The sequence below is a fragment of the Gambusia affinis genome, linkage group LG14, assembly GCF_019740435.1.
Source record: "Gambusia affinis linkage group LG14, SWU_Gaff_1.0, whole genome shotgun sequence".
NCBI lineage: Eukaryota > Metazoa > Chordata > Actinopteri > Cyprinodontiformes > Poeciliidae > Gambusia > Gambusia affinis.
In genome coordinates, this window is record NC_057881.1 from 12062550 (window position 1) to 12075778 (window position 13229).

The following is a 13229-nucleotide window of genomic DNA, read 5'->3' on the forward strand; positions in this document are numbered from 1 at the left end:
TCATTTTAAAAAGATACATTTTCTGATAAGTAATATCAAAAAATAGGTCTCTGAGTTTTGAAGGTTTTCCTTGTTAAAGCTCAGACATTAAGTGTGGTGTGGTCTTTACAACTGAAATGTGAGTGAGCACCATGGGAGATCCAATAAAGAGCTGATTATTGAAAAAGAAGAATCTAGCAGCTGATTATTAATTTAAAGTAGTATCAAAATCATTTGAAAATTGATTCGCAAGTGGAGGAAATCTGAAACAACCCCACTTTGTAGTTGTTGCTCCAAGCAAGTTTGCCCTAACAGCAAACCACAAGATACTAAAAGACGTCTCCAATAACAAGAAGTTACTGTTGATGTGAAAGTTCTTTCCTTTACAAAGAGAAAACTTTGCTTCCTAAAAATAAACATTAGGGCCAAAGTGATTAATGTTTAAAGGTATGTCCAATTTTTTCAAAATCAATCTTTAATGTGAGAGATGGAGCAGTTTTGCTTCAATGCCCTAGTCAGTTCACCTTTTCTGTGTATCTTACTATAAGTGTAAAAGTGTTATAAATACTTCCACCAGACGGAGCAACATGATTCAAAATTCAAGATCTTTCACCTGCTTATAAGCTACTCACACCTTAGGGTGCCTCCGACTGAGACCCTCCATCTGTTCCACAATCACAGTTGACGACAACTGGGTCAGCAGATGCTCATGGAGACGCAACCTTTTCGATTTTTTTTTTTTTTTTGTAATTAAAGATGAGACTACTTAAGAATGATCTCTATTTTGCTCTCATATTTGTGTAAATGCAAAGGAATTTGCAAGTTTAGTTTTGATTAACATCCTAAATAACTGCAATCATTTGTGATGGATGGACAGATTAATCATTAATTCTTAAAGCTCTTTCCTGAATGCACCATCTGTAGAAATAAGCAGGTGGCTTGTGATGTTTGTTCCATTAAACCACACAGAGGGACAGAAATAGCTCAAGATGACATGACAACATCATTAAACACCGTAATTTTACATCCATGCCTCATAGTAAGCTTATCAGCCTGACGGATCAATGGCCCGAGTGCAGACTAACCGATCCTTAGCCGCAGAGTTCATTTAAACATGCATCAGAAAACACACGCTTCTCTTGACCCCATCAAGCAGTGTAATTAAAGCTGAAACGTTTTCAGATTGAAACTTCTCTGTCTTTACTCCTTAGTGGAGGTGCTGCACCACATCCGCAGGACACGCATGGCTAAGAAAGATAATGATAATGCAGCATCAGCAGCTCTGACAGTGTTATCTGCCCGGTTGGCCGACAGCTAATAACCAGAACTGTTAAAACAAGGACGCGCAGTGCAGCGTCTGTGAAGCAGTCTCACAGAGTCCAGATGAAGCAGGCATGGGACATAGTAGGCTTTGCTCATTACACTGCTCAACCAGAGATCCTTGATCAAACCCTTCATATAGTTGCTGAAGATTTCAGTCACTCAAATTTAAGCCGACTTATTTTGTAATTAATAAATGCCAAATTATGCAACAGAAAACCGCAAAATTCTTACATCTCTATAAGCATATTACAATGATTTCAGAAGAGATGCCACACTGATCCGTTTAAGCAGCTTTTATTTATTTATTTTTTTAAGATAGGAGTAGATTTGTGGAAATAAAATGAGCTAATTAAAACTGAATAAAACAACATGCAAAAATAGGTACCCTTTTAACAACCCCAAACATTTAGTGTAGACATAAGATCAAGCAAAACTGCTTTAAATAGTGTAAAACAAAATGTAAAATAATGTAACAGGATTGTTAACTGCAGTGCTTCTCTGTGTTTTCATTGATTTAATTTGATCAAAAAACTCAGTTGAAAATAAAGCAAGTTATAAAACTGTAAAACATGCATGAAAACATGTTTTGAATGGAATCAGAACTATTGATACATTTAGCACATTTCTGATGTTATTCTCTGTGCACTCGGCATCTCCTGACAATTTTTTTGGCTCATCACAGAAATAATTTTGGGACTGTTTTGTATTAAACAGATGAGTCATATACTAGTGCATCTCAGCAGATCATAAAAAAGTTGTTTTACAATTTTTCCATTAAAAAAATACATTTTACATATTTACTGACTCTGAAAACAGTTATTTACATAGACAATAAAAAAATATTTGTATTGACAATTTGCATACACTACTGTAACATTACTATGCTTTTAAGCAGATTATAAGCCCAGATGATGATGTTATAAACTTTTAATAATACTGAATTAATTTAAAACATTGACGTAGATGGAAGAGAATCACGAATCAAAAGTCGGATCCATCTTTGGGTAAAATTTCAAAACAAAACATCTGTTATATACTTAGTAAGTATAAACATTGTGGAAACGTCAAAGTTTCACATAATTCAGAAAGGAGACAGAACCTGTGTCTCCAAGATAATCAAGTTTTGGTGCAAAGTATGTATCAATCCCACCCAAAAAATAAAACCTTGTCAAGATGCTCGCTGAAGCTGGTACAGAATACCATTATCATTATCCACAGTGAAATAAGAGCTGAAACGGCATGGGCTGAAAGGCTCCTCAGCAAGGAAGAAGTCATTATTTCTAAAGATTTAAGCATGAGAATACCATCCCAACTGCTAAACACAGGGGCGGTGTGGGCAGCATCATGCTGCTTTTGTGTTTTGCTGCTAGCAGGGCTTATGCAAAATAGTGGATGGCATCATGAGGAGGTAACCATATGTGAAAAATATTGGAGCAATATCTCAAGACATGAGCCAGGAAAGTAAAGCTTAGTCACAAGCAGAAATAATCATACCATTAAATCTGTTAAAAGTGATTTAAAAACACCAAATTCAACATTTTGAAGAGGCCATCACAAAGGTCTGGTCCCAAAAACAATTTGTGGACAGAGCTGAAAAGGTGTGAGCAAGGTGGCCTACAGACCTGACTAAGCTATGCTAGTTTCTGTTTTGTTCAAACAAACTATTACGACAATCTTGTCGACTTTTGGCCCAAGTCATACAGCTTAATATGCAATTCTTCCAAATTCTGAGTAAACACATGCAGTGCTCACTTCCGAATAAAAAAAAAAATACTCTTATTACTTTGACATTTAGTAAATAGCAATTTTGGTTATGTTAGCTGATCTAAAATAGGAATGGTTAAGTTTGAATTAATGTCATACAGTGATAAAAAAAAGGCATCCAAAATGACTGCTTTCTTATGTGGATTAATCACACACTGGGATACATAATTTGAGAAATTTTTTTTTGATGACTATTGATGACTATTACCAACATTATTTTATATATAACATAAGACCAATAAAAATAATTTTAATGAAAAATCAAAATGTGTGCCACATTCTACAGTACAGACCAAACGTTTGGTCTGTACTGTAGCTATCATGTAGAGAATTGATGTTATCCTACAGTATTAAATGGATTTTTAAGATTTACATCTGTAAATACTGTTTTTTTTCCATAAAAATTTAAAGTGATGTTCTTATTAAATTTATTTATTAACCCCTTAACTGTCATCATTACACTTGAATCCTCCTCAACCTATTGAATTAAATGTAAGCCTTTTATTGGTGACAGTTAAGTAGTTAACTTGTAATAAATGATTAAAGCTGAATGCAGACACATATTCACAGCATCAAACCATCATTCTCCATGTGTGAAACCAGTGGAGCGGCTCCTACCTGCACCTGCAGAGACAGCTGGTGCCAGGCGTAGTCGTTGTTCTGATTCTGCCGGGTGAAGTCGTCGCTGTAGCTGTGTGAATGTACGATGCTGGGCTGCACCAGGCTGCTCTGCGACTGCAGGGCAGAGAGGTCCTCGCTGCGGGAGAAAGCGCTGTTGCCAAAGGCGGGCGGGTAGTCGGGGTGGCCGTTCTCAGCCTCCGGGGTGAGGAGCAGCGGAGGAGGGGCGGCACCTGGAGGAGGAGCCTGGGACTGAGCCGGGGAGTTCTGGGCAGCCAGATGGAATAGAGGATTCTGGAAAGAAAGGGGGAAATGCATCGCTGCAGCGGCCTGCTGCTGCTGCTGGGAGATGGATTCTGTTGGGGCCCCTATGTGGCCCATCTGGCTCAGTCTGAGGCCAGAGCCAGATGACCCCGGGGGCAAGTGGCCCCCCATACGAAGCGGGGCGCCCAGGTTCCCGAAGCTGTGGCCGAGGCCAGCAATGGAGGCCTGAGAGGAGGCTAGCATGTCTCCAACAGAGTTCAGGTTCGAGATGCTGTTCATTCGGGAGTCCTGAAGGTCCATCATGGAGACGCTTTTGTTGACACTGTGGACCTGAGAGAGAAACAAAATGAATGTTCACTTTTTCTATCTGCAACAAAGGCACTTATTTATATGAACCTGACACAAATATTTACATATAAGATATTTAGTGGTAGGATTGTAATAACAATGAAAGTGACAATAAGAACTGTTTATTACTTTTCACCTAAAGAAGCGTAATTTGTATCTACATTGCTCACTATATCTGCATTTGATCCTATTCTAAAATTTATAGAAAACATTTTCATATTTTCACAAAAATATGAAAAGATTTTTATGAAAAGATTTTGTTCTACAGTGGAGAAAATACTTAAATGAAGTAACTTCTTTAAAAACATAATTACCTGGAATTTAAATCAAATTTCTTACAAGAAATTGACTGTGGCAAATGATAAGTTTCAAACTTCAGCTTCAAGATCCTTGCTCATGAAATAAAACCAAAGAACTATATTTTTGAATTTTAGTAAAATAAATTTCATTTTCTCCTGATTAGGTTGAATTATAAACCTAATGAAATAAATTTTGGTTTCATGTAACATGAACCCAAACTACGGACACAGGCATTGTGAATACATAAATATTTATTGAAACTTCACTCTTTTCCATGTTTTAAAAAAGTTATAAATAAAAGCAAAAACAGTAATTCTTAATTTCAAACAAATCATAACATTTAGGCATCTTGTTGGAGTATGTTATAATGCCAGCATTGTAACACACAATGCTCACAATGCTACAAAATATCATATACTATTACTTGTCTCCTTCAAATTGGGCCATTAAACTTCACTGAAATCACTGAAATGCTTTTTTCCCCTAAAACTTTATAATCTGTAGAGAAAACTCCAATTAAAACAGGTAACAGAGCTGGTTACAAACAGTGCTGTGTTGAAACCTCCTGGGCTCTAATTTAGTTCTTCATTTGGAAAGGAAGCTGCTGCCTGGCAATTTTTTCTGACACTGTTCTCTTGTTTCTAAATGAGGAGACTTTCTTGATAAATGCATTTCCTCAAGATTTTATGTGGCACTCCAACCACTTGTAGTTGTGTTACTTGGCGCCCTGGGTAAGCCACTCTTCTCCAATATTTCCAGACAGTGTGAAAAAAACAGGGGGTCGCCCACTTCATATGGAGCAGACAGGCAGATATGACACAGGAAGTTTTGGAGTGGTCATGGTGACCTGGACAGTAAGCAATCATTCGTTAATTGATTGAGTCGTTGACTGGCTGATTCATTGATTGCAGGAGAGCATTAATTAGGTCAGATGCCTGGATCTATAATGGAATAGTTAAAAGTGTGTTCATGTTAGAATGGTCCAATGAAAGTCTGGAGCTAAATTCAACTGAGAATTGGGGGCAGGACTGGAGAATTGAAGCCCACAGATGTACTCTGTCCAATCTGAAGGAGAATGGACTGTTTTACAAAGTAGAATTGGCAAAACAATTATGTTTCAATGCGCTTTCTGTTCCAGTCTTTTCACACAAAATTTGAAGCAGTTAAAGTTTAAAGTTAAAGTGAAAGGAGGGTCTACTTTGTGTCGATCATTCACAAAAATGCATTGATGTCTGCTGTGTAGTGACAAAATGTGAAAATGTTCAAACAGGATGAATGTTTTAGCCAGCCACTGCGCCTCAGCGGTCAAGAGAAATGTGGAAACAGAGATTTTTAAACAACCAACGAGGCTAGCCAAATAAAAACATGGCAAAGATCTGGATGCAATTTAACTTAATAAAAAAAAAAAAAAACATAGACTTTGAAGGACTTCTAAATGTCAACTGTTTTTTTAAAATCTTTTATAATGTAGCATGTGCAAACATTGGCCATTTTTATTGAAATTTGAGTTACACCACCATCATGCCATCATTTGAGGAAGTAAACATGTTAGGACTTAACGCACTCTACCTTCGGATCGGGTTCTGTGATGTCTGAGCTGCTGGTGCAGTACGCAGGGCTGGATCGAGCCAGAGGTGGGCGGGTGACGTAGAACACCTCCCTGGACGAAGAGCGGAGGTCTCGCTCGGCCTGACGCCTCATGTTCAGATTGGAGGAGAGGGATTCTACAGCTGAGACTCCAGTCGTGGGCGACGGGAGGCGCGAGATGTCTATCGAGCTGCAGACAGGCAAAAGAAGAGACTATACTCTGGAAGAATGTCCCTCAGCTCTGATGGATTATGTGCAGCTTGATGTTATTCGCTTATTTTGGGACTGAGGCTGAAGAATTGCTTGGTTTTGATCCCACACACTCGTCTGTGAGGCTTCACAGTATGCATCGATGTATGTGTGATTATATAACAAGTGCGTAATAGGGTTCCTACACAATTTTTCATGCAAAATATTTCCAGACCTTCAAAACCCAACTGTCTAAAGTTGTCAGTAGTTGATATTTATTTCACTATGAATAAATGGCAGACTGAGAAAGGTTTTCATATGGAACCTGAAAAAGCATCAGCAAAAAGGGAAGGAAGAGCGCAAGGAATAAAGAAAAGACTGGATAATCGGAAGGAAGAGAAGTAGGCCACAACAAAGCAGCGAAGGAAGGAAAGACAAAAAGGTATGAAAAGAATGATAGATGAAAGAAGAAAGAGAGCCAGGACACTAAAAAGGAGTGAAACAAAACAGGAAGAAGTACACAAGAAAAAAAGAAGTGCACAAAGAAGGGTAGAAGGAAAGGAAGATAGACAAAGGAGAGGAGAAAAACACTAAACAGGAAAAAAAGGTACGGTGGGAAAAGACAAAAGAAATCAGACAGAAAAAAAGAACTGTACAGGAAGGAAGAGAGATAGAAATGAGGGAAAAAGAAGATTGGGAAAAAATAAGGGATGACAGGACACAAGTAAGGAATTGAAAAAACAAGGGCAGAGGGAACAAACAAAGTGAGATGGCATCATTCTTGCATTACCCGTCACTTTTCCACCTGCACGTCACTAAAGTGCTGAGTAATCCTTTCATGCTGACCCTCTACATCAGGGGTGCCCAAACATTTTGAAACCAAGATCTACTTTTTCTCTCACCAATTGGCTGAGATCAACCTCATGACACGAAGACATAAAACTTGTACATTAAACCCTATTGACTTATTTTATATGAAAATATACATCAGTTATAGCAGAAATAATAAAGTGATAGAAAATCTAGTGCAGTTTCTTCCTCAGCGAGATTCTGACACTGGGAGGAGGTTACTGGTTTCTCAGTCAGAAGCTGGTTGCAAACCTGAGGCCAGCAGGTGTCAGTCAGTTATGGTGGATCTGAAATTTGGTTTGATTACCTCAATATGAGAAGCTATACAGACTGATAAGAGGAACCAAAGAGCTTTGTAAAGGTAAAGGCAAATCTTCTGAAGTTGGGATATAATTAATTTAATTTCACATAATTATCGCGGTAGAAGCCATTTGTTTGGTAAAACTTAATCAACTATATTTGTCCTATTTGATGTTTGTTGTGACGTATACTGCAAACGAACGAGGTATTTAGTCCAAGTTTGTCGTTTATTGAACTTTCAGAAACTACAGCGGCTGTAATGCGCCACAGCAAAGGTAAAGAAAGGTAAAACAACCCGAACAGGTGATCCATTCAAAACCACTCGTACCTTTTTAGTCTCTTTGTTGTTTAAGCACACCCGTTGCCATGGTAACCGCCTGCGCCCCGCAAGCCGAGCAGAAATCACATTAAAAACATAACAATCAGTCCATTACAATATCAGGCTTCCAGGCTTTATATTTATTTCTCGATTATTAATAAGCCTCTTATGAACACAGCGGTGGTTGATTAGCTAATTTAAACTCCTGCTCTGCTAGTCAATCGGTCTTCCTTTTTGTTTTGTTAATGGAACCGAGATGCATTGAATTGCGCAACACCTAGCTGAAACAATAATTACTGAGAATATTAATTTTAACACGTTTTGTTAATTAAAAAAAATATATATATTATTCTTTAATGAAGCTACAAACGTTTTGAATCTTGGTGAATATTTCTGATAAGCCTGTCAGAAGAGGAAGTGCTGGTCTCAGCGTCCTGGAACGACCGAGAACGACTCAAATCCTTCCCACGATCGACGTGAGCACCCTGCTCTAAAGGATTTCCTTTATTATTGTCATTAAAACCCAGTCCAACGCAGAAATTGTCTCCTGACAATCCTGGAGAACTAAAGAATCAAAAACAAGGTGAGAAAAGACTCTGGGAAAACAGATGGTGCTAGCAATTAGGGAATGATGAACACTCTGAAAGCCAGTTGAGGTGCATTAGCATTAGCATTATGGGCTTTTAGAAATACACCAGGGTTGTTATGAGCCGCTGAACTCTCACTTCCTGTGTACACTTGGCCTTTTTATGAGTCCCTGTTAATAACACCCTTGTGGAGCTGTAAATCCTCTCTTTATGCAGCCTAGGTGCACATTTGCAATCACAGCCATGCACCGGGTCTTTATAGAGCCACAGCGGGGGCCGATCCTGCTGGCGCTTTGTTCTATTCGGGGACATGCAAATACAAGTTTCGTGCCCAGAAGTAATGACAACAGAAAATGTGGAACAATAACAGGGGGCCATGAGAAGATACCTGTTTAAATCACGCATCATAAGGCTTTGGAAATCAGAGGACATAAGGCGATTGAAGGATGGGCGGGAGAAGAGTCTGTCCTTCGGTCTCTCCGGTTGGTGGTTTGTGGGCATGTGGAGCTGCGGATTCCTCAGGGCAACGCTGATGTCGTTCAGCAGCCGTGGCAGGGGTCCAAGTTTCAGGATTGCATCCTGCAGGGAGATTTTTATTTATTTATTTATTTTTAAGTAAAAAACAAGAAAACACACTCCTCAACCTTTTGTTGGAGCTACAAACATGAACAAGCATAACCAGAAAAGAATTAGTTAATATGATGCCGTTATCAGTTTTGAGAAACAGATATTTTTATTTGCTCAATGCAATAAACAAGAATCCAAATTCTCCATTCAGTGAGCTTTTACATTTTCTGCTATTTTATTTAATTTTTCAAACAAACATGGAACAGTGGTGAGCCTTCACAGGTGTGGCCGGACTAATGATAAAATTTGACCCACCTTACTGAGCTGTCCCATGACTTCCCACAGCAAGCTGTGCAGCATGGACAGCTCCCTACCAAGGTCGATGTAACCCTCAAAGCCTCCGGCGTTCCCTCCAGTGTCCATGTTGGAAATCTCATAGAGGAACTGCTGCATGGAGCCCCACTCCATCTCCAGGAACTCGTTCATGAAATACATGTATTCCTCCTTGGGTCCAAATCTGAAAAGGTGATGATTAGAAGAGCAGTGAAGAAATAAAAGGGATATCATATTTCATTTACATTTATAACTAGTGCTTTTTCATCAACATAAAGAAATTATAAACTTTAAACAAGTTGCTATATTAAGATGAAAAGTTACTTGTAAGTTAGTTTTGTCCCATTTCAAGCATCCCAAGACATTCAACAGAAAAACATTGTCAGATTTTGTGTTTTTGCTGGATGGATGGGTGTTTGAGAGTCCTTATTTCTGTTAATTATGATGATTCTCTGCTAACATAACATTTAAGATTAGAATATTACATCAGAGTAATAAAAAAAAAAAGATATTTTTAAAAACAAAAATGTGACCTTAATAAAAACTGTCTGTTTAATACCTACCTACAAGTTGCTATTGTCAAATGCTACTTTTATTCTGACAGCTACATTTACTTAACTTTTTTGGGGGGGAAAATACTTTTAGGAGTATTTTTACTGCGCCATAATTTTGACTTTTACTTGAGTAGTATCATGACAGAGTATCGCTGTCATGATACAGCCAACATTTTTGGCTGCTCTGTCCGCCTCCGGTGACATATCAGAATGAGCCTCGCTATTGGTGACTAAATAACCCTAATTTAATTAGATATGCATGTCAGACAATTCAAATCTCTAGCATGTAACTGGATTAAAAGGTACCACCATCCTGCGTTTAGGCAGAGACCAAAAACGTTCATGAAGCCCAAAGTCTTGACTGGCGATACATCACATTACCTTGAACCTCCTGCAGTTGTGCTAGAAGCAACCAGGCATTTCTAACCTGGTGTTTTTGTTTTTCTGTCCTCTCACCTCCCAGGTGGACGAGACAGACAGAGGCTACTTCTGATTCTGCCGGAGTGAGATTCTCCTTCCTACCCCCCACTCCGCCTCGCTGCGCGCCCTCAGGATGAGATATTAAATCGAACGGATGATTCACCCAATCCTTCCACTGCCATTTCATAATTATACTGAATAAATACATTAAATGAGGCTATTCTTAACTGAAGCGGATCACAAATGAATGTGATGAGATTGTATTTAGCTGGATCTCAATCAGGTTTATTTACTTTATTTAAAGTGCTTTATCTACAGAATCATTTGTTTTAAATTAGAAAACTCCATTAAACTAAACTGAGCAGAGTTCAACTGAATGTTGGATTTGACTCCATAGGAACAAACGTATTCACATCTAAATACTGCATTATATATAGTACTGCACAGCACTGCAGTACCAATGACATTGCAGTAGCTTTATGTCAGAACTGCTTGGACATTAAGGTGTTTTAAAAGCAAATGTAGGATGTGTATAAAGTAGGCAGCATTGTTCAAAGTATTTGACCCCATATGAATGTTATTTCTTTTTACTTTCTTTAGTATCAAACAAAGATAAACATAGGAGAATGGAAAGGGCTGTTTTCAATGAGGATTTTATGTATTTGGGGTAAAAATTGGTCATAACCAATCAGGCCATAATTGAAAAACTAGCATGGTTAAATTTAAAGACCATAACCTAATAACGCCCTGCTCTGCAGAACACATATCAAGTAAATAGGACTTGTCAGGCAACATGAAGTAGGCAAAAAGACCTAAAAATATAAATAAATAAAAAAAGGAAAAGAAAAAAGCAAGTCAACCAGATTTAAAGAAAATGTAAAACCAGATCAGAAAACAAGTTACTGGCATCTATCTGTTTGGAAAAGTTCACAAAGCCATTTTTAAGGCTTTGGGACTCCAGTAAACCACAAGGAGAGTCATTTTCCACAAATAGAGGAAATGTAAAACATTTCCCAGAAGTGAAATCTTTTTAAAGTTATGTATCCAGTTACATAAGGGCCTAAAAATAATAGTTTAGAAGAATAACATTATAGTAACAGTCAAACATGGTAGTGGTAGTGTGATAATCTGATCTTGCTTTGCTGCTTCCTAACCTGGATGTCTTTTGATTATTATCGGAATCATGAAATCTTCTCTGAGACAGAAAATCCACAAAGATTCACAGCACACCTAACAGTCTGCATGTGAACGGCTCAAAAACCCTCAAATGTGGCTGACTCAAAAAGAAATCCTCAAATTTCCTCCACAGTGATGTAAAACACTTTTACCAGTTACTATAAACACTTGATACAGCTGCTGCATCAAGTCGGTTATCAGATTTATAAGACAAAAACTTTATTGGCTTGGTTTATATAGTTTTTCTCTCTGACTAAATAAACTCATCGTACAACATTTAAGTGACAAAAAAAAGCTAAGACTGAAGAAATCAGGGCAATAACTTCTTTACTACACTGTACCCTTAAAATCAAATTTTGTTTAGCGAACATCCAGTTAAGCACAGTAAGATAAGTGTGAGGAGAAGTTTCAATGTTCTTTGACTGAGTTGGATAAATCCTACTGATGACGTGCAACAAAACTTTTGAAGCTTTACACGGTGCTTCTGTAAGCCAAAGGTTTAAATAAACACATCAGTGTTCTCATTTTAATCAGAGTGTCAGTACAGAGAGCAAACTGAAAGAAATGTGTCACTGCAGAGAGGCTCTGAGCTCACTGCGTGTGAGTAACAGCTTAAACCCTCGCAGACAAAACTGCAATCCTCTATTTCGGCGAGGTTAGGCCATCCCACCCGGCAAGAACGCTGAGCGTCTGCAGGTTTAAAAATTAACCACATCGAATCAGCGCAGCAGAGCCGAGGAGACTCACTTGGTGAAGCTGGCCAGGTTCTGCATCACCTTGGCGATGAGCGTGAGTGTGCGGGACGTGCGCTCGGCCGGGTACTCCTGCATCAGGTTGAACAGGGACGGTGACATGATGGCTGGGCACATGAAGCGCAGGAACAGGGAGGAGCTGATGAGGCTGTCGGCGAGATCCTCTCTTCCTCGCTCGGCGCATCTGGCTCTCCAAGAGGCAAAAACCTCCTTCAGCTCCCGGGGAAAGATGCTGAAACAAGAACATTGTTCTTAATACAGCAGCTGTCAGGGAGAACAGTGAGGCGGAAATGCCGGGAGACTGAAAGTTATAGAAAGTTACCCAACCATATTACTCTCTTCAAAGAGGAAACGTTTCTCTTTAATACTTTTTTTTTTTTACAGTGAAGTCTTGTGCTGTTGTTTTTTTCATACCTCTCTGATTTCAAGTGAAATCGTTCATCTGTGTAACAAACAGACTTCTTAACCTTATCTTGAAACATGCAACATCAAAACAGCATCTGGTGTGTTTAATCAATGTCACCCCAACTAAAGTAAAAGCAATGGTTACAAAAAAGACATCAATCTGAGCACACACATTCAGAGGAAATAGCTGTAATTTTACATTTTATGAAAATATATGTAACTGAAGCCATTGTTTAATGTACACTTGATCAAAGTGAACTTTTAGCCAGTAATCTATCACTTTCTGTGTCCTTGACATGTGAAAAGGAGGTGGAGCACAGGTCCTCTTACCTAAAGTGCAGTGAAAAAAGTATTTTCTCCCCAACAGATTTCCCCTTATTCAATTAAGAATTAATTGTGATTAACCACAATTTATTAGTTTAATGTTACTAGCCACATCCAGCTCTGATTACTGCTGTAATTGGAAAATAAAATAAAATAAAAAAAAAATCAAATGAAATCACTTAAGCAGAAGCTGTCTGACAACATGAACCAGAGTAAAAATCTCAGACAACATCACCTCAGATTCTTTTCCTGGAGCTCCACTCACACGTCT

At 38.4% G+C, this 13229-nt stretch overlaps 1 protein-coding gene across 4 annotated transcripts in view; it reads right to left on the reverse strand.

Moving 5' to 3' along the window:
- The window catches only part of LOC122844182 (ras/Rap GTPase-activating protein SynGAP-like), a 56274-nt gene that overhangs the window by 8448 nt on the left and 34597 nt on the right, over positions 1–13229 (reverse strand). For all 4 annotated transcript variants that reach the window (XM_044139407.1, XM_044139406.1, XM_044139405.1 and 1 more), the window contains 5 exons: positions 12225–12461; positions 9310–9511; positions 8816–9006; positions 6166–6373; positions 3685–4278 (listed from right to left, as the gene is read on the reverse strand). In XM_044139407.1, the coding sequence (XP_043995342.1) occupies positions 3685–4278; positions 6166–6373; positions 8816–9006; positions 9310–9511; positions 12225–12461 (1432 nt within the window). The remainder of the gene's footprint in view (positions 1–3684; positions 4279–6165; positions 6374–8815; positions 9007–9309; positions 9512–12224; positions 12462–13229) is intronic.